Source organism: Antechinus flavipes, chromosome 3 (assembly GCF_016432865.1).
Source record: "Antechinus flavipes isolate AdamAnt ecotype Samford, QLD, Australia chromosome 3, AdamAnt_v2, whole genome shotgun sequence".
NCBI classification, from domain to species: Eukaryota; Metazoa; Chordata; class Mammalia; order Dasyuromorphia; family Dasyuridae; genus Antechinus; species Antechinus flavipes.
Genome location: NC_067400.1, coordinates 621,515,479 through 621,538,020, shown reverse-complemented (window position 1 = coordinate 621,538,020; position 22,542 = coordinate 621,515,479). Strand labels below are relative to the sequence as shown.

General features: G+C 40.2%; 1 protein-coding gene across 3 annotated transcripts; it reads right to left on the bottom strand.

The window, feature by feature from the left end:
* Positions 1-12,810: 12,810 nt before the first annotated feature.
* Positions 12,811-16,764, bottom strand: LOC127556463 (T-cell-interacting, activating receptor on myeloid cells protein 1-like). 3 transcript variants are annotated; one of them, XM_051989631.1, is made up of 7 exons: positions 16,667-16,764; positions 16,386-16,421; positions 15,912-16,187; positions 15,001-15,300; positions 14,548-14,577; positions 14,066-14,095; positions 12,811-13,515 (listed from the first exon to the last, which is right to left on the bottom strand). In XM_051989631.1, exons 1-7 carry the CDS (start codon positions 16,698-16,700, stop codon positions 13,412-13,414), a joined length of 810 nt encoding a protein of 269 aa, XP_051845591.1. In that variant the 5' UTR covers positions 16,701-16,764; the 3' UTR covers positions 12,811-13,411. The 3 variants fall into 3 exon arrangements, with proteins under 3 accessions (XP_051845591.1, XP_051845593.1, XP_051845592.1); XM_051989632.1 differs by lacking the exon at positions 12,811-13,515 and adding an exon at positions 13,522-13,903; XM_051989633.1 differs by lacking the exon at positions 14,548-14,577.
* Between the last annotated feature and the right edge of the window lie 5,778 nt (positions 16,765-22,542).

Below are 22,542 nucleotides of genomic sequence, written 5' to 3'. Positions count from 1 at the left end.
TAATTTCATTGAAGAAGCCCTTGGGACCTGGAAATGGGATGAGTTTTAAAACAGACAAGCAGGAACCTTTGTTAAGGGCTAAATGAATAACTTTTTTCTTCTCACTGAAATGGGACAGATACTAGAAAAAGAGCCTCCTCCACCCCTACCCCGATCCCCAACTCGAGGGAGGTGTATAGAAAGCATCCTTAGGCTAATGAAGAGGCAACGTTGGTTTCTAACTTGGGAGCTGATTGGTGAACTCTTAGAAACATTAGATTGCACATCCCCTTGCTTCTGCAAGGAAGAAGAAATAGAGGTAGATAATTGGAATCTAGTAGGAGAGCAACTAAGTGAATAGTACAATGATAATGGTCCTGCTTCTTTTTCTAAGGAAACATTCTATATATACAACATAATACAATTGGCCTAAAACAATCCCATGAGTTCTTTAAAAAAACTCAAATTTTAAGAAGAACAGCCAGACAAAGAAGCATGAGGAGAAAGAGGAAGAGAAGGGGTTGGTACTTACAAAATTGCTGGAAGGCATGAAGAGTTGATTGATCTTAAAGGGTGTGGTGATTCTCACTCTCATAGCTCAGTTTCACCTCCCCCTACAACCAAGGAGGCGCTTGACTCTCCCCAATCAATTTAACCTTCCTGGATTGAGAGAGGAGGAGGAGGGGGAAGGGCTTGAAAATATCACAAGTTTAATCGAACCCTTTGGTGAGTTTGGGGAATTTTCACAGACAGGTGTCATATGAACTATTGGTGAAAAAGTAGCAGTTATGAAAAGACATCTTGTTAGAGAAAATGCTAATGAAGTTTGTACAAGAATTATACTAAGACTACACAAGGATTCTCTTCTAGAGGAGCTCATAAGACTGTGCCAAAGGGGTCCTAAATACCTTTTATATCCATGCGATGATGAAGAACATGCGAAGAAGAGAGTGCTTACAAAACGGTGTCGATCCAAACGCTGAAACTGGGGAATGTGTAGCTAATATCCCAGTCACTAATATAGGTAGACAATGTGAGACTTATAAACCAGGAGAAGTAGTAGCATCTGATTTTTTTTTACTGAAGAGGCAATTTGTTGATATTTGCCCAGATTTTGACTCTCAGCATGAAAATCCAGGAATATTCTGGATTGCAGTTGTTACAGCTGACCGCCCTATGCTCACTATCAATACAAATGGCATGCCATTGAAAGGGTTGGTAGACACAGGTGCAGATAGTACAGTCATTAGAGGTGTCAGCTAGCTCTGTCACTGGCCAAAGATTAAAGCAGACAGGTATATGTCTGGAGTAGGGAGGCCAAGAGCAGCAGAAGTTAGTAGTGCCCCTATGAGATGGACATTTGAAGGTGAAACAGGAGTTTTTACTCCTTTTGCAGTTGAAAAGATCCCCACCAATCTTTGGAGAAATGTGGAGAGCCGCAACTCTGGAGAAGTATACTGGAAACAATGTGTTACCTCAGTGGAATTGATGAGATGATGGATCTCTAGTTCCCATATGTACTTAGTACTTAACATGGTGGTGTAATGGTTTTCTAAATTCACATATAATCAGTAGGCTGTAAAGATGGAATTACAATAAGGTATATAAAGGCTAAGAAGGACTGGAAGATGGATATTCTATCTTTGACCTGCCTCGTGGTGGCTCTCCTGCTTCCTGCACTAAGATCAGACTGGGTCAGAATAAAGAATCTACATTCTATTCTTGACCATTCTCATGGTATCTATCCTGCTAAGACCAAGACCTGTCCAAAGGACCTCCAGAAAGTTAGTCTGAACATTACAGGGAAGAGCCATCTTACAGCAGTAGGGATTACAAGTGAGTTCTGCTTTTTAAGCAGGGCTACTGTTGAAGGTCTGCCAACACTTTTACCTGTTCCTATCCAATGGAAAACTGATACACCAGAGTGGGTAGAACAGTGGCCCTTAGCTAGTGATAAAATTCAGGCCTTATTAGATATTGTACAGGAGCAACTTGACCAAGGACACTTACAATCTTGTCGAAGTCTCATGTCTTCCCCATCATCAACAAATGCTCACTTGATCCTTCAACCTGCACTAATTCTCATTCTATCTTCTTTGCTTTGTAGTGAGACTCTTCAAAAAGCCAGACTACAATAGATGCCTCCCCTTTCTCTCCTCTCATTCTCTTCTTAAGCTCTTACCATCAGGCTTCTGACTCTGTCATTCCACCAAAAGTGCTGTCTTAAAGACATCATGATCTCTTAATGGCCAAATCTAATGTCCTTTTCTCTCTCCTCATTTTCACTGATCAACCTACAGCCTTTGATTCTATTGATTACTCTCTTGATACTCTTTTCTTTCTGGATTTTTGAGACTATCTGCATGCGCGCACACGCTTCTGTGTGTGTGTGTGTGTGTGTGTGTGTGTGTGTGTGTGTGTCTGAATCTTTCTTTCTCTCTTTGTGTTCCTATGTCTGTGCATCCCTTTCTGTGTCTTTATCTCTCCCTCTGTGCATCTCTCCGTATCTCTGTTTCTGTCTTTATCTCTCAATCTGTGTGTCCCTATCTCTGTTTATGTGTCTCTGTCTTTCTGTGTGTCTCTGTTTCTTGATCTCCATAACAGGAAAGAGCTAACAAACTACTGGTTTGAATTCAAGATAATTTCAGAACTTTTATTAAGTTATTAAAATGAGTCAGGGACCATGATAAACTCTATAGATTCAAAAAAAGGGACAAACCCTGGCCCCTGCCCTTAGGAGCTTAGAGTCTAATTGGGGATTCAGCACTCTGGTTGCAACATGCATGGAAGATTAGATCTAGCAGAATTATAGAAGATTATAGCTAGCAGGGCATTATAGACTGTCTCCAAGAGGATCTCTTACTCCATTTATCCCCTTTTAGGTCTCTAAGCATTGACCTAGGAACCTTTTTACCTATTGATCTCTTTCATACAGCTGTCTCTACTCCAGCATCATCTCCTGGGACAGTTTTAAGTCTAGAGGAAGGGACATTTGGGGGAAAGTTCTCACCCTCTTGTGCCTTGAGACACAGTCTTATAACAGAGCATTGTGAGAGAAAGCTTCTCCTTCCATAAAATACATCAGTCCCCACTGCACCAGTGATTTCATCCATACTTATACAGAAGGAGAGCCAGCTTCTTTGAGCTGACTCCCCCATTCAACCTGCATGCAACACTAACTGTCTCCTAGGGTTCCTAGGCTGTCCAGTTCATGTGCTTCTTCCAAATCTCCCCTCCCTTCAAGGCTTCCCCCGAGATGCACCAAGGGAGAGAAAGTCCACACTGGTGGGTTGCATGGTGGACTGTCAGTTCCAATATGAGCTATGAGAAGGGGAGGTGGGACCTGAGCCAGTAGCCAAGTTCAGGATGTGGTGGCTAGAGTTTCTATCTCCTCCATCTGAAAATTAAATCACCCAACTAGTCCCCCCCACAAAAAATAGAGAGTTTGGGAATGATTTCAATTCCATAAATTATTCTGACTCTCAGTGATGTCTTTCCTTGCTACTTCCCCCCAATCTTTTGCTCAGGCATTCTGAGATTTTCTCAGGGACTACTTAGGAGAGAGAACTGGGTATTTGGAGTTGGGGATGGGGGTTGGAATCAACACTGGGCCACCACCTTGCTGCAGAATCGTTGGCCACCTGCTTCACTTCTACAAATTCATGTGTCCAAACCATAAGGATTTTGACCAGATTTGAGAAGATGGACTCAACTTTTAGGTCCTATTCTGACCTTTCTCTATCCTTCTGTCCACACTGGTCACAGACCTCCTACCTACTTGCTTCTTGCTGGAATCATTGTGGAGAGAGAGTTGCACTTGCAATCAGGAAGAACTGAATTCCCTTCCTCCTCAGACAGCTGTGTAACCTGGGCCAAAGTGCTTCAGACCTGTCCGCCTCAGTTTCTTTATTTTCAGAATGGATTGATAATAGCACCTGCTCCTAGGGCCATTGGGAGAACCAAATGAGATCATGTCAGTGAAATACTCAGTGATTCTTAAAGCTCTGTAGAAGTTGTTTCTATTATAACCAATTACGTGCAATCCAGCAGATGCCAAATTCTCTCCAAAAAGTGTCATTCATGGTTTGATCTCAGCTTACACAGAGGACTGCTGAGAAATTCCTCAGACTTTAGCCCTGGGCCCTGGGTTACCTGATTTTTGAGTCAGTAACTGAGATGGAACAACTGATGGCAGTTTTCTCAACCTAGAGATTGCCCTGGGTGGCATGGAGAGTTTACTCAAAGAATTAAAAGAAAAGTCTCAAAGGCTTTAAGTTTTTGAGTTCTCTCTCTCTCTCTCTCTCTCTCTCTCTCTCTCTCTCTCTCTCTCTCTCTCTCTCTCTCTCTCTCTCTGTCTCTTTATCACTCTCTGTTCTCCGTCTCTGTCTCTCTTTGTCTTTGTCTCCGTCTCTGTGTCTCTCTTTCCCTCTTACACTTTAATCTGATGTTTTGGCAACTAATTACCCTTGGAAAATTGAGGTTTTTGGTCTTCTATAGGTATCATATTTTAATAGAAAATATACTTGATTTTTGTCATTAAGAAAATATGGTTAGAAAATGCATGAATAGAAATCAAAAGTGTAATTATTTTATACATAATATAATTATTATAAATAAATAAAATAATATAATTATTTTAAATATAGTACAAAATAACATAATAAAGTAGATTAGATTCGATTATACCATATATAACTTGTAATGTAATATATCATAGAATTTCTTATAGAATGATAATATAATACCATATATTAATAGAATATATCATATAATAATATGCAATAATATATTATGATGTGATATATATTATGATATATCATAGAATTTCATTTAAAATGATGATATAGCATATACTATATATAAATATGATATAATATAAAATAATATGATATGTACCATAATGTATTAAAATAGAATACAATATAATATAATATAATATATCATAAATTTCATATAAAAGATATTATAGCATATCATAATATAATAATAAAAGATATATGTAATAATATAAAATCTTGCAATGTAAAATAATAAAATATAAAATATGATATAATATATCATAGAATTTCATATATAATGATAATATAACATATTATAATAGAATATATCCTATATCATGATAGTAAAATAATACAATACATAATACAACATAATACAATATAACATAGCATGACATAATTTGATATGATATAATATATGATAGAATTTCATATACAATGATAATATAACATTATAGAATGTAAAAATAGAATATATCACATATAATAATATATATGATATAATTTCATATAGAATTTCTTAAAGAATGATAATATAACAATATAATAGAATATACTGATAGAATATATAATATATACTAATTAATAGAATATAACATAATATACAATACAATATAATATAATATGATATATCAAAATATTTCATATACAATTATAATATAACCATTATAGAATATGTCATGTGTAATGATAGAACAAAATATATAATAACATGATATGATATAATATAATATTTCATAGAATTTCATATATAATTATAACATAATATAATATAATAATAGAATATATCCTATATCAGAATAGAATACACTATACAATAATATATGATAATATATATAACAAAATTACTTATACAATGATATTGTTACATAGTATAATAAAAATTATAATATATCATAAATAATAATATAAACTAATAAAATGTATTACAAAATAACAATGTTATAAGATATTGTTATATTATCCATAGGATAAAATTTAATATATCAGAATTTCTTATATAATGATAATATATTATAATATAATAATAATGTATATCATATATATTATATATAAAATATAAAATGTCATAGAATTTTGCATACACTGATATCACATATTATATTGTTATAAAATAAAAGAATATATCACATGTAATAATATAAAATAATCCAATACATAATACAATATAAGATAACATGACATGATATGATATAATATATGATAGAATTTTGTATACAATGATAATATAACATTATAGAATGTAACAATAGACTATATCACACATAATAATATAATATGACATGATATAATATAATATATTATAAAATTACATAAAGAATGATTATATAACAATATAATAGAATATACTAATAGAATGGTATTGGCTAAGAAATAGACTAGTTGATCAATGGAATAGGTTAGGTTCAAAGGACAAAACACCCAGTAACTTTAATAATCTAGTGTTTGACAAACCTAAATAACACAATTTTAAAGGACTGGAGCATAGAGGAGTGGTAGAAAATTTCATTAAGGAAAATGATTATGAGGCAAAATATTAGCACTTATATGAGGCTCTGAAAACAATTTTCAGGAATATAAGTATGTATGATGATTTTAAGTATAATATACTTTCTCTGTTTATCTCTTTTTATCATGACTATTTTACTGTAGCATTATGTAAAGTCATGATATTAATCTTTTCTCTTTTGAGTTTAACTGAATAATAGATAGCTCTGCTCCAATACATTATTTTATATTTTATGTGATAATTTTGATTTCATGAAATTATGAAAGCATAATATAAATAGTTGATTGAGAAAACATAGATTTGATCTTCTGAGATTCATTAACTAATGCATTCCAATTGTGTAACAAAGTGAAATCAGATCTGCTTAGCTTAGGCCTTCACCATGAATACAAGGGGAGACAGACATTTTTTTAATATTAAAAATGATTAATTAAAAAAAAGGATACAACATCAGGTAATGTTTAATCAGGATTAAAGGGTAGGCAGTTTCCAAATTGAGAGGGGTAGAGTGAACAGGTACAGTTCTTTGAAATCAAAAAATGAGATGCCCCCTTCCCAAAATGTCTAAAAGGAATCAAAGGAACATGGAAATGAAACATGAAAACTGATTGATCAGTCCGGGACCAGTTTTCAGATAAAATAGAGTACTTGAGGTGCACAATTGTGAGAAAATTTGTTACATCAGTCTTTAAATCTGACTGCATTTCAGGTCAGTGTAACCTAGGTTATTGGATAAAAGTCTCTAAGTAGAATGAATAGGTGTTCTAGTTTCCTACCAGTGCAAGGCTAGATTCAAAAAATGCAAAGATTTTCTCCCATTTCCTGCAACTGGATAAAATTTTTTTTCTCGATAGAAATTGGATTCATAATTGAATAGAAACAAAGCTAGGCATAGAATTGAGTCATAACATGGAGTCAGTGTGATTTACTCAATTTCCACAGTTAACCATTCATTATCCTAATTCCCTCAGTAGGGAGAATAAATATCCTTTCTTTAATCTTGTGTTTATTATTATATATAATGATTTTTTGGGGGGAGAGGTGAGGTTAAATACAGATATGATGTAATGATAATATATCATAGAATTTAATATAGAGGCATAATATCACATATCATAATATAATATAATAATAGAATATATCATATATAATAATATAAAATAAAAGAATTTAAACTAATATATTATAATGTAACATATGCTATATACTATATATGATAAATATAACATGATATGATGTCATATGATATAATACAATGTAATATAATATATCATAGAATATCCTATAGGATGATAATGTAACATTATAATAGAATATAACAATAAAATATATCATACATATTAACATAAAATAAAATATAATATAGTAAAATATTATATCATATTATTTATAATGCAATATAACATATATTATATAAAAGAATACATTATATCATAGAATTTCTTATAGAATGACAATGAACATATTATCATAGAATATAATAATGGAATATATCATATATAATAATATATAATAAATTCTATGATATAATATATCATAGAATTTCATATATGATGGTAATCTAACATATAATAATATACTGTAATAACAGAATATATCATATATACTAACATAAAATAATAACATATACATTACAATACAATGTAACATAATATGATATGATATAATGTAATATAATAACATAGAATTTCTTATCAATGATGACATAATATATTATGATATAATATACTAATAGAACATATCATATGTAATAATAGAATAGAATAGAATATATAATAATATGACATAATATAATATATCATAGAATTTCATATAGAATGATAATAGAATATATCATAATATGATATAGTAAAATGTCATAGAATTTCATATAGAATGTTAATATTACATATTATAATATAATATTAGAATATATAATATATAATGATGTGAACTAATAAAATGTAGTACAATATAACATATTGTTATGTTATATTATGTATAAAATAACATGTAATATAATATATCATAGAATTTCTTATACAATGATAACATATTATAATACAATATGCTAATAGAATATATCATATAATAATAAAATGATAAAATATAATATAATACAAAAGAACAGAACATGATATAACATAATATGATATGATATAACATAGAATTTCATATAGTATAACAATATAACATATTATATAATATATTATTTATAATACAGTATAACATATTATATAATAGATATCATAGAATTTTTTAATAAAATGATAATGAACATATTATAATAGAATATATCATATATAATGATATAAATTAATATAGTATATGATATAGTAAAATAAATCATAGAATTTTGTATAGAATGATATTATAACATATTATAAAAGAACATATAATATATTATAATATATAGTAATATATATGAATATGATCTAACATAACATATAATATAAAACAAAATATTTTATATTATAATACAATAAAATAAAATGTAATATGATATATCAAAGAATTTCATATAGAATGATATAACATTATAATAGAATATAATAGAATGTCATACATAATACTATAAAATAATTAGATATAATACAATATAACATATACAATTTTGTATAGAATGATAATATAATATATTCTAACATGATATAATATTAATATATATAATATATAATATAAAAGTAATAAAATGTAATATAATATCATCACAGAAAAATATTTATTGAAGAATTTTTATTACAGAAAAAATATTACAGGCAAATGAAGAAGAATGTAAATCTATCTTGCACAGATGTATATGCAAATTGAAACAATCCAATAACAATAAAGAGCAGATAAGAGGGAAAAAAACAAATTTTTTGTCTACAAGAAATATACCTAAATAGCAAAGATATGTACAAAATAGAAATTAGAGATTAGAAGAAAATTGACCACAAATCAGTTGATTTTCCTAAAGTTGGAATTCAAAATTAGCAATTAGCCAGATCAAAAGCAAATATTCACAATATAAGGAGAAGTAAACAACTGCACTGTACATAAAAAGAATTACAAACAACAAATAAATATCAATATTTAATTTATACAGTAAATTCAAAAAGAATAATAGCTAAATTAAAAAGATATAGATAATCACAATAATAAGAAGGAACTTTAACATCTCTCTCTCAGTTCCATATAAATTCAATACAAAATCAAGAAAAAGCAAAAAATATTATTGAAAACATTGCTGGAGAAACTGGAACTAAAAGACTTTTTAACATCCTAACAACTGATACAGCCACAGAATATACAAATCACTCAGAACCACGTCCAACTTTTCTAAAAATTGCAAGGGATCCTCAAACCACAGCCTGCTGGCTAGATGCAGCAGCTGAGAACATTTATCCCCCTCACCCAGGGCTCTGAAGTTTCTTTATTTAAAGGCCCACAAAACAAAGTTTCTGTTTTTACTATATCCTGGCCCTCCCACAGTCTGAGGGACAGTGAACTGGCTCCTATTTAAAAAGTCTGAGGACCCCAGTATTAACATGAGCTATTTTCCAAATAAAAGAAAAAGCAAGAATAGTAAACATTTCTTTTACTGCCTATAATGCAATAAAAAGAGTTATCATTGTACGGAGCATAAATAAAAGCTGCAGATCCAAATAACGATTTAACAATAAATTCCCAAATAATGACTGGATCAAAGAAATAAATAAAGAAATAAAACAATAGCATTTGGTACTTATATGAATTTTTTTTAAAAAAAGAAACCATATCAAAACCTTCGCAATTGAAAATAAAGCAATCTTCAGGGAGCAAAAAACAACAACAACAACAACAACAAAACAAAAACGCATTATAACACACATTAACAAAATAGAAAAGGGGAAGAGTAATAAAGCAGATATAAATTTCCTAAAAATCAGAAAAATACAAACCTAGCTAAAATAAGAATAACATGGGAGATGTTTTAAATAGAGGAGAAATAGATAAATAGAAAAAAAAATGGAAAAGATAAAACCCTAAGATGTTTGAAATGATTAACATAATAAATAAACATTTAGCCACCCTGGTTAAAGAGGACAGGAGAGGATTCAGGGAAGATGACAGATTAGGTCAGAAAAATTTAACCTCTCCAGATTTCCTCCTCAAACAAAACAAAATTGTATCTCAGGGAAAACATAGAACCATTAAAAATAAATATGAGTTAGAAGAGAACAGTAGTTTTCCTGAGACTAGGAGAGAGATTTGGCTTTTGTAAAGTGTAAACTTCTCCAAACTAACACCACTGAAACAGCAAACAGTGTGTCCCAGGGCTAGCTAGATTGGAAGATGACCTCAAGCCTAGTACAGAAACTTTCACCTAGACAAGATGAGAGCTGGATCTCTGAGTTAGGGAACATTAAGGGAATCTTTGCTGATAAGGGACACCAGGCCCAGCTGTGCTTCCTACATGCAGCCCTGCATGAGAAGGGGCTAGCACATTCCTGATCAATAAAGAAGCAGTGGGGCAGGATTCTGGCTACACTCACTCACAGGAGAGTGAAGTGCTTAGTTTCAGGTTCCAGGTCAGAGGGGAGAACTGATGGAGCACCTGAGGCTAGACACCCCAGGCCACATATTCCAGGATTAGGGGTGATTACAGTAATACCAGTATCTCACACTATATGCCAAGATAAGGTCAAAATGGGTACATAATTTAGACATAAAAGATAATACCATAAGCAAATTAGGGAAGCATGGAAAAAGGAAGAATTTATCACCAAACAAAAGATAGAGAAAATTATGAAAGATAAAAGAGAAAATGTTGATTTCATGGAAGTAAAAATATTTTCCCCAAACCTAATCAATGCACCCAAAATTAAAAGGAAAATAGGAGACAGGAGAAAACAGTTTAGGGTAAATTTCTCTAAAGAAGGCCTTATTTTCCCCAAATACATAGGGAATTTAACTAAATTTATTGAAATAAGAGTTATTTCCCAATTGAGAAATAGTTGAAGAACATGAACAGGCAGTTTTCAGAATGAAAAAATCAAAATTATTCATGATCATATAAAAATGCTCTAAATCGCATAATTAGAGAAATGTAAATTAAAACAACTCTGAGGTATCAGTTCCAGGGCAAATACCTATTGATGGATGTATTTAACCCCACTTCCCCCCCAAAAAAATCATTATATATATTGGGAATACATTAGAAACTTTCCCAAAAAACACAAGGTTAAAGAAAGGATATTTATTCTCCCTAGTGAGGGGATTAGGACAATGAAAATTTAACTGCTGAAATTGAGTAAATCACAGTGACTCCATCTTATGACTCAATTCTGTGGCTAATTTGGTTTCTATTCACTTTTGAATCCAATTTCTATCAAGAGAAAAAATTTTATCCAGTTGCAGGAAATTTGGGAGAAAAATTTTGCATTGTTTGAAGGTAGCCGTGCATGACTAGGACACTAGAATACCTATTCATTCTACTTAGAGACTCTTAACCAATAACCTAGATTGCACTGACCTGAAATTCAGTCAGATTCAAAGACTGATGCAAGAAATTTTCTCACAATTGTGCACCTCAAGTTACCCATCTATTATATCTGAAAACTGGTCCTGGACTGATCAATCAGTTTTCATGTTTCATTTCCATGTTCCTTTGATTCCTTTCAGATATTTTGGGGAAGGGGATATGTCATTTTCTAATTTCAAGGAACTTTATCTGTTTACTCTACCCCTCTCAACTTGGAAACTCAAAATCTTTTTTCCTACTAGAAATCAGAAATTTCTTTTTATTTAATCATTTTTAATATTTGAAAAAGTCTTTCTTCCCCTGTATTCATGATGAAGGTCTAAGCTAAGCAGAGCTGATTTCACTTTGTTATGCTATTGGAATGCATTGGTTAATGAATCTCAGATCACATTAATATTCCTTAAGTGACTTGGACAGCGTCCTTCTCCCACACTACAAACTCCTCGGGCTCTCTGTTGCTTTTAGGCTTTACCACATTTTATCTTGGAAGCTTCTGATAAATTATTGTCTTTCCCGAGCGAAGTTTCCTCACGTGTAGAGTAAGCACGATGCTCTTCGTCCTGTGTGCCTCGGGGACTTATGGTGAAGGCTCTGCTCTAAGTATGACGGGGAATCGGGGGAGAACCAGAGGGAGCGTGGAGACGCCCTGGTGGGGGAAGGCAGCAGTGATCCAAAGGGACGGGAACAGGATATGGAGCAGGTGAAAAGGATACACATCCTCAAAGAAAGGCTAAGAAGGACAGGCAGCCATGTTGCTCACCTCAGTTGTTCCAGCCTCTCGGAGAATGGGGATGATGGGCGGAGGACAGCTGGGGAGCAGGTAGGTTTGCACAGAGGAGATGGGGAGGGCACTTAGCAATGTGCTGAGAGAATAGGTAACCATGGTTCCTAGCCCCCTGGCTTGTGGGGAAAGCCCCTCCTCCAGGCCTTCCCTTTTCTAGGGTTTGTCTTCTCCCCACCCTGTGGAATGGCTTACCATGAGACCCTGCTAATCTCCAAGCACAAGCCCCCTGGGGGGAAGCCCCCCTATTTCCATGTTTTCAGAAAAGACCCAAACGACAGGAGAAATAAATAAGTTTTATGATGTTCCAGACACTGGGCCAAGTTGATTCCAAATATTATCTCATTTGCTCCTGGGCTGTTTTTATTCCTGTTTTACACTTGGGGAAACAGAGGCAGAGATTAAATGACTTATCCAGAGCCACACAGGGAATAAGGGTCTGAGTTAGAATTTGACCTCATGTCCTCCTGAGCCCAAGCTCAGCATCCTACCCACTCTGCCACCTCCAGGCTAGATGCCCCAGCCTAGTGGGAACCAAAGAGTGAAGGCACAAGCTCTGAAACTTCCTGCAATTCCCTGGAAGGCCGGCAGGGGGGGCGAGATTCCTTTATTCACTAGGAGATGCTGTGAAAGGTTTTCTGAGACAGGGAGAGCCTGGGGAGCCAGTGCCTGGGCGGGCAGAACCCCGAAAAGCACATTGCGGGGGGCGAGAAGGGCATAGCAGGGGTCGGGGCTGCTGGAAGGAAAGGGAGCTGGTCGGGTCTCCCTCCTTCCAGGGCCCCTGGATCCTTCCCTCAGAGGCTGCCTTCCCCAGGCCTTTCCCGGGGCTCTGCTCCCCTGCTCGGTGGCCCCCATCTTCGGCGGAGCGGGCCTGCTTCTCAGGAGCCCCTGTGGCTGTACCAGGCCTCCGCCAGCACCGCCCCCAGGATGAGGAGGACCAGGCCCGCCAGGCTGAGGGAGACGATATTGTCCGTGGTGTAATCTGGGGGCGGGACAAGGAAAGAGGCTGTGAGGGAGGGCCCCCCGAATGTCAGCCCAAGCAGGCGGCCTCCCTCCTCAGCCCGTCTGTGCCCACAGTCTGCGTCCAGACACCTCAGAGCCGCCCTTCTGGCTGCTCTGCAGCAATTTCCCCTCCGTTTTCCCCCCAGTTAGTGTTCGCCCAGTTCCTGTTTGGAGATCGCCATCCATTGGGGCAGCCAGGACCAGCCTGGTGGCAGAAAGGCCTGAGTTTAAATCCAGCCTGTCACTTAACTAGCTGGGTGAACTTGGGCAAGTCACTTAAGTTCTGTTTGCTCCGGTTTTCCCAGCTATAAAATGGGAGTAATAATGGCACCCGCCTCCCAGGGAAGATGCCCCGATGGATGATAAATCTGCAAACAGAAATGATCCCACTATATTCCCCCAAACACCCCCAGCTGTCCCCCCATCCAGCATCCCCATCCTCCACCAGCCGGAACGAGGGCTGCCCTTGAACCCAGGGAGATGAGCGGAAGTGGCCGCCTGTCTCTGCCATGGCTGCCTCTCCTTCTTACCTTTTCTCTGAGGATGTGTGTTCTTTTCATCTGAAAACCAATGAGAGAATTGTACAGCTGGGTGGGGATGCCTGAGGTTAAATCCCTGCACCCTCCTTTCCACTCATTGGGAAGCTAGGGAAGCTCGGTGTACGGAGTGTGGGGTCTGGTATCAGGAAGACCTGACTTCAAATAGTCTCAGTCACTTAACTAGCTGGGGGAACTGGGGCAACTCACTTAAGTTCTGTTTGCCCCAGTTTTCCCAGCTATAAAATGGGGGTAATAATAGCACCCACTCCCCAGGGTTGTCATGAGGATAACCTGAGAGGGTATTTGGAAAGCATGCGGCCTGGTCGGCACTATAGAAATGTCAGCTATTAACAGCATCATTATCATCTATGCTCCCCAAGCCTTAAACATGGGGAAAGAAGCAGATGCATTTCCAGGCGTCTCTTCTCCCCTGTCACCTCCAGTCTTAAGACCTCACTGTCTCTCCTTCTTACCTTCTCTTTGAGGATGTGTGTCCTTTTCATCTGAAAACCAATGAGAGAATAGTACAGCTGGGTGGGGATGCCTGAGGTTAAATCCCTACACCCTCCTTTCCTTTCCACTCATTGGGAAGCTAGGGAAGCTCAGTGTACGGAGTGTGGGGTCTGGTATCAGGAAGACCTGACTTCAAATAGTCTCAGTCACTTAACTAGCTGGGGGAACTAGGGCAAGTGACTTAAGTTCTGTTTGTCCCAGTTTTCCCAGCTATAAAATGGGGGTAATAATAGTAATAATAGCACCCACTCCCAAGGGTTGTCATGAGATAACCTGAGAAGGTATTTGGAAAGCACGTGGCCAGGTCGGCACTATAGAAATGTCAGCTATTAACAGCATCGTTATTATCTATGATCCCCAAAGCCTTAAATACGGGGAAAGTAGCAGATGCATTTTCAGGCGTCTCCTCTCACCTGTCACCTCCAGGCTTAGGAGCTCACTGGGATCTGAGGCTCTCCTCCTGCCCTCCTCCTCCGAGTAAATGCAGCTGTAGTTCCCAGCATCCTCAGCCTTCACAGATGGGAGAGTAAAGTTGGCCACATTCTTCTTTGTGCTCTGAGACTGTAAGGGGTCGGGTACCCCAGCCTTCAGCAGGAAGAAGGTCAATTCTGGAATGCCATTTAGTAGTGAAATCTGGCAGGTGAGGGTCACTGTCTCCCCCGTGGCTACCAAGGCGTCCGGTACGGCCAGAAAAGATGGTTTAGTGAAAAATCCTGGGAAGGGAAAGGATCATAATTAGGAAACAACCTGAGGAGGATCTGAGAAGGAGAGGCCATAGAAGCCCAGCTGAGATCCCCTCTCCCAGCCCCGTTACACGTCTTCCAGCTCTGAATCTAGAACCCAATCAGCTCTGCCCTTTCTCCTGCAGGGAACATGTTCATGTGCTCCCCTATACCTGCGGCCCCCTCCCTGGCCACCTGCGCATTACAGGGGCTGTCTCCTCCCACCAGAATATGTGGACCCTCGGAGAGTGGGATTAAATGGAATTATTCTTATCCCATTTTCAGCACAGGATGGAGCACACACTGAGAACTGTCCAGCTTGACCAAAGGCCCGGAAGGGACATCTTTGCCACAAATGTTGGTCCACAAGACCGGGGGGGGATAAATCCTCATCTCAGAGAAGGCCCTGGGACCCAGCCATGGGACTCTGCTTCTTCTCCAAGCCAGGAAAGTCAAGAGCAAGGGGACCCCAGGGTGCCCTTTCCGGCTAACCAGGGTAAATAGAGCTGGGGGGGAGGGGAACGACATCCCAGCGAGGGTCCTGGGGCTCAGTTCTCAGACCCAGCCCCTTCCCACCAGAGCCGGGTCTGCCTCCTCCTTACCTGTCACCAGCAGCTGCAGAGGGGCACTGAACTCTGACCAGTGGGGTCCCTGCCTGTAGCGACAGCGGTAGTGGCCGATGGCATCAATTTCTGCAACTGGTAAGGGGAACTCAGCCTCCCCTCTGCTGGTATTTATCTGAAGTAGGAAGCTTTCTTCCTTCCAAAGCTGAAAACTGTTGTTTCCCTGCGGGCCCTGGCAATAGAAGCTTACTCTTCTTGCTTCTGGGGAGACCACAGAGCCGGGCACAGCCCTAATGGAAGGTCTGAAGAGCTCCCCTGGAAGGGAATCGGACCCTGGATTTCGGCAGTCCTGCCCTCCTGGGCTCCAGCCCACCCGGATCCACCCCCCTCAGCCCAGAAGAGGAACCCAGGACGTGCTCCCTCCCCGCCCCCTCCCCAGCATCGGCTGCCTTGGAGGTAGGGTCTCTCCTGAGCTGGAAGGATGGCAGGGGCACTGAGAGAGGAGGGACTCACCCTCTGCAGATGGGATCTTCTGGGCCAGGCACAGCCCTGGAGGAGAGGAGAGGTTACGGGTCATCCTGCCCCCGGGGCCAGCCCCTGTGCTTATGCCCCTGTGCCCCATTCCCACCCAAATACCTCATCCTGGGTCAAGCCAGGAAGAAAAGGAAGGTACCAGCGCTCTGATGGCCAGTAGCCCCTCCCCAGCCTCAGTGTCCCCGTGGGTCCCCTGTAGCCCCTGGCCAGGGACCCCCTTAGCCTCCCCCTCCAGCCCAGCCCGGGGCCCTGGCGCTCACCAAGGCAGAGCAGAGAGGCGACCGTGGGGGACATGCTGGCCCCTCAGCCCGAGCTGAGCTATCCAGCCACAGGACAAGGAGGAAGCAGGGCAGCCTCTGGGCCCTGTGGCCCCCGTGATCCGAGACACAGGATGTGGTTACAACTGTCGGCCACGCCCACGGCCCCCGGGTCCATGATCTGTCCAGTGAAGATGGTGGGAGAGGGCAATAGGTCCCTTCTGGGGAGCATCCGCCCCCTTTTCTGTCCTCCATACCCTTTCCCCCTCACCCCTTTCCCTTTTCCCACTCCACCAGAAGCATGCTTTTTCACCTTCTCCCTGGCCCCCCTTGATCTTTCCTTGAGGCCCCCTCACCCTTCTCAGAGACTGATGGTGGCAGGGCTGGGAGAGCAGGAAGCCTGGGCAGTTCCCTCCCCCCACCCCCACTCAGTACAGAGGGAATCGGAGGGTGCCCCGTACTGAAGGGGGGACGAGGGGCCCGGCACGGTCAGGACACGGCCAGGACACGGCCAAGCTTCTGGGGCACCAAGGAGCCGGAAGGCAGGCGAGAGGAAGAAGATGGAGAGGACGGGGATTGACGCCCCGTGGCAGGGGCAGGGCTGGTGGGGCTGTGAGTCCTGGGAGCCGACTCTCCAGGGCGCCGAATCACAGGGTCGGCAGAGCCAGCCCGGACGTCGGGAACAGTTGCCACTGCTGGTCCGGCGGCCGCGGCCTTTTCGACTTAATGTGTATTCTCTCCTCTCTCAGCATCTCCCTCTTAGCTTCTCACATCAGCTCGTCCCAATCCAAACCAAGCATTCCCGGCTGCTGGCCCCTCTCTTTCCCCCACTTTCCGGCACAGGCCATGCTCTCTATCTTCACATTTCCCTGACAGTCCCTTCTTTCTCTAGTGCTTTTCTGGGTTCACTCCCTGACTCACACTCAAAGAGTAGGTTCCATTGAGAGTGACTCCTTTAAGGCCCGTATACACTTAGGGATCCGTTCTCCTAAAACTATAGTTCATGAACTCCCCCTTATATTATCTATAAGTACGTATATACTGATGTTAAGGGACAGGCCAATTCCCGAAAGCCTCCCCAGCTGCGGATCACAGCCTCTGAAGGAGCTGCAGGGCAGCCTTTGCTGACACAGGGGTTGGGGACTGGGAATGAGATAAGTTGGAGGCAGAGGGAAGAGCAGAGAGGTCAGACAAGGCAACGGCCTCTCAGTCAGAGAGGTCAGAGAACGCAACGGCCTCTCAGTCTCCTTGTATCATCCTTTCAGAAGAGGAGATCCATTCTGGGGTGGACCTCGAGCAGCCACTGTCGGGTGGCTCCCGTGTATTCCAGCAGCTCTCCCATGTAGTCTAAAATACATACATACATACATACATATATGTATATGTATGCATGTGTGTACTTATAGTTTTTAGCCAACCCCGAGACACAGTGAGCACAAAGCAAAGGCATTTCGTGCGATGGCAGTGCCAGAACTACAAAGCCCCATCTCACCCCCACCTTTGCCATAAACCTCAGCTTCCGTCCCCCACGAATACGCACGCATCCGTGAGATGGAGGGGATTCCACTAGGAAGAAACTCATGGCACAGGTGAACGGACGCTGCCGCGTCCCGATGTCTGTTCTGTGGTCCAGCTGCTCTGAGGCCATTCTTCCTGGGCACGGCATCTACTCCGAGTGGGTTGCCCAGTTGTGCTCTTTCTTCCTGGTCAGCTCCCCACTCCCAGCTCACCAAGCAGCTCCTCAGAGCTCTCTCCTATCCCGATTTACTCCCAGTTAGGCGTGCTTGTTTTTAAAGAGCTACCATGAATTGGGAGCTGATGGTGTCCAGAACGGCTGGGCAGCACTTTGGAACCATGCCCAAAGGACTCTAAAATTGTGCGTGCCCTTTAATCCGATAGTCTCCCCGCTGGATCTGTTTCCCAAAGAGATCATAAAAGACGGAAAAGGACTCACACATGCAAAAATGTTTGTAGCAGCTCTTTCGTGGGGACAAAGATTTGGAAATCGAGGGGATGCCCATCCGTTGGGGAATGGCTCAATAAGTTGTGGTACGGGAATATAACGGGATGTTATTCCATAAGAAATGATGAGCCGGCTGATTTCAGAAAAGTTTAGAAAGACTTATCTGAACTGACGCTGAGAGAAGCAAACAGAACCAGAACATTGTACACAGCAGCAGCAAGATTATATTCCGATGAACTTTGATAGACTTAGGTCTTCTTCGCCATGCTAGTGATCCAAGACAATTCTAACATACTTGGGATGGAAAATGCCATCCACATCTAGAGAGAGAACTAAGGAGACTGAATACAGGTCAAAACATACTATTTTCACGTTTTGGGGCATCTGCTTTTTCTTTTTTATGCCTTTTTCTCTTTTATTGTGATTTTTCTTTCACAACATGAACAATCTAGAAATGTGGCTAAAACGGCACTTCTATCTGACAAATACCTATATTGCTTCTCGGGAAGGGGGAGGTAAGGAGTGAGGGAGAAAAAAATTAGAACTCAAATCCTACAAAAATGAATGTTGAAAACTAAATCCCCTGGAGGGAGGGGGCAGATTGAAGGAAGAGAAGAAAGCCACCAAGGTTCTGCCAGCCAATGCATTCTCTTTTTTTGCACTAATAAAATAATTTAGCATTTTGTTGACTTTGCTATCCGACTTTGATTCTTTGATAATTTCATGAACTGGTGAAGAAAGGAAGAGACCAACTGACCAAGGGTGCCCCAATTAACAGAGCAGTCTCCCCACAGTGAAACATTTTCTGTCCCCAGCAAATCTCCTGGGGTGGTTTGGACACATTTGTTCATTAACCCAGGCCTCCTCTTGGGTAAGTACTTCCAAACCATGATGCTTCCTTCAGGATTCGGGGTCTCTGTGCTTGGAACATCCAAACACCCCTGTGGCCTTCTGATCTGCTGTATTTCTATGTAAGACCCATCCTTTTCTCCCATTAGAAAATTCTTCCATTGTGTGGCAGGGTCCAAGATGGCCTTCATTTTCTCCCTACCTCCCTTGCTGGCTTCCAGAATGCAAGTCCCATCACAAGGGGGATATCCCTGGGCCCCTCCTGCCCCACCCTATGGCTCCCTTTTGTATGTTGTCTTCCCCCACCAGAATGTCCTTGAGGACAAGGATCATCTGTTGCCTCTTTTTGTACCTCCAGCACTTAGCACAGTGCCTGGCACACAGTTCATTTCCTTGTCTCCTTCCTTTCAGTTCTAGATTTCCTTTTTTTTAAAATAACTTTTTATTGACAGAAGCCATGCCAGGGTAATTTTTTACAGCACTATCCCTTGCATTCACTTCTGTTCTGATTTTTCCCCTCCCTCCCTCCACCCCCTCCCCCAGATGGCAAACAGTCCTTTACATGTTAAATAGGTTACAATATATGCTAGATACAATATATGTGTGCACAAACGAACAGTTTTCTTGTTGCACAGGGAGAATTGCATTCAGAAGGTAGAAATAACCCGGGAAGGAAAACAAAAATGCAAGCAGCTTATATTCATTTCCCAGTGTCCTTTCTTTGGGTGTAGCTGCTTCTGCCCATCTTTGATCAATTGAAACTGAGTTAGGTCTCTTTATCGAAGAGGTCCACTTCCATCAGAATACATCCTCAAACAGTATCGTTGTTGACGTATATAATGATCTCCTGGTTCTGCTCATTTCACTCAGCATCAGTTCCTGTAAGTCCCACCAGTCCTCTCTGTATTCATCCTGCTGGTCGTTCCTTACAGAACAATAATATTCTATAACGTTCATATACCACAATTTACTCAATCATTCTCAAATTGATGGACATCCATTCATTTTCCAGTTTCTAGCCACTACAAACAGGGCTGCCACAAACATTTTTGGCACATACAGGTCCCTTTCCTTTCTTTAGTATCTCTTTGGCATATAAGCCCAGTAGAAACACTGCTGGATCAAAGGGTATGCACAGTTGGATAACTTTTTGAGCATAGTTCCAATTTGCTCTCCAGAATGGTTGGATGTATTCACAATTGCACCAACAATGTATCAGTGTCCCTGCTTTCCCACATCCCCTCCAACATTCCCCATTATCTTTCCCTGTCATTCTAGCCAATCTGACAGGTGTGTAGTGGTATCTCAGAGTTGTCTTAATTTGCATTTCTCTGATTAATAATGATCTGGAGCATATTTTCATATGGCTGAAAATAGTTTTAATTTCTTCGTCTGAGAATTGTGCGTGCCCTTTAATCCGATAGTCTCCCCGCTGGATCTGTTTCCCAAAGAGATCATAAAAGACGGAAAAGGACTCGCACGTGCAAAAATGTTTGTAGCAGCTCTTTCGTGGGGACAAAGACTTGGAAATCGAGGGGATGCCCATCCGTTGGGGAATGGCTCAATAAGTTGTGGTACGGGAATGTAACGGGATGTTATTCCATAAGAAATGATGAGCCGGCTGATTTCAGAAAAACTTAGAAAGACTTATCTGAACTGACGCCGAGAGAAGCAAACAGAACCAGAACATTGTACACAGCAGCAGTAAGATTATATTCCGATGAACTTTGATAGACTTAGGTCTTCTTCGCCATGCTAGTGATCCAAGACAATTCCAACATACTTGGGATGGAAAATGCCATCCACATCTAGAGAGAGAAGTAAGGAGACTGAATACAGGTCAAAACATACTATTTTCACGTTTTGGGGCATCTGCTTTTTCTTTTTTTATGCCTTTTTCTCTTTTATTGTGATTTTTCTTTCACAACATGAACAATCTAGAAATGTGGCTAAAATGGCACTTCTATCTGACAAATACCTATATTGCTTCTCGGGAAGGGGGAGGTAAGGAGTGAGGGAGAAAAAAATTAGAACTCAAATCCTACAAAAATGAATGTTGAAAACTATTTTGGAAAAATTAAATTCCCTGGAGGGAGGGGGCAGATTGAAGGAAGAGAAGAAAGAGCCACCAAGGTTCCACCAGCCAATGCATTCTCTTTTTTTGCACTAATAAAATAATTTAGCATTTTGTTGACTTTGCTATCCGACTTTGATTCTTTGATAATTTCATGAACTGGTGAAGAAAGGAGGAGACCAACTGACCAAGGGTGCCCCAATTAACAGAGCCAGTCTCCCCACAGTGAAACATTTTCTGTCCCCAGCAAATCTCCTGGGGTGGTTTGGACACATTTGTTCATTAACCCAGGCCTCCTCTTGGGTAAGTACTTCCAAACCATGATGCTTCCTTCAGGACTCCGGGTCTCTGTGCTTGGAGCATCCAAACACCCCTGTGGCCTTCTGATCTGCTGTATTTCTATGTAAGACCCATCCTTTTCTCCCATTAGAAAATTCTCCATTGTGTGGAGGGGTCCAAGATAGCCTTCATTTTCTCCCTATCTCTCTTGCTGGCTTCCAGAATGCAAGTCCCATCACAAGGGGGATATCCCTGGGCCCCTCCTGCCCCACCCTATGGCTCCCTTTTGTATGTTGTCTTCCTCCAACAAAATGTATGCTCCTCGAGGACAAAGATCATCTGTTGCCTCTTTTTGTACCTCCAGCACTTAGCACAGTGCCTGGCACACAGTTCATTTCCTTGTCTCCTTCCTTCCAGTTCTAGATGTCCTTTTGATGCTCAGGACTCTCTGTCACTTTAAGCACCGTCCCCAGTGTCCAGTATCAGACGACCTCGGCCAAGAGCCTGCAGCACAACTCTCGGGCAATCCAACATCCCTCTCCCATCTGTTGCTCAGGTGATTGTGTTCACACACACACTATACAAATTTCTCACAGATTAGCGCTCTGCCGTGGGAATTTCAAAAGCCTGCCCCAGCCCAAAAGCAAGAAAAGGGGAAGCCAGAAGTAGGGAGTAAGTAGCACATGCCCTGAGTTCTCTGAATGCTTTCTAGAG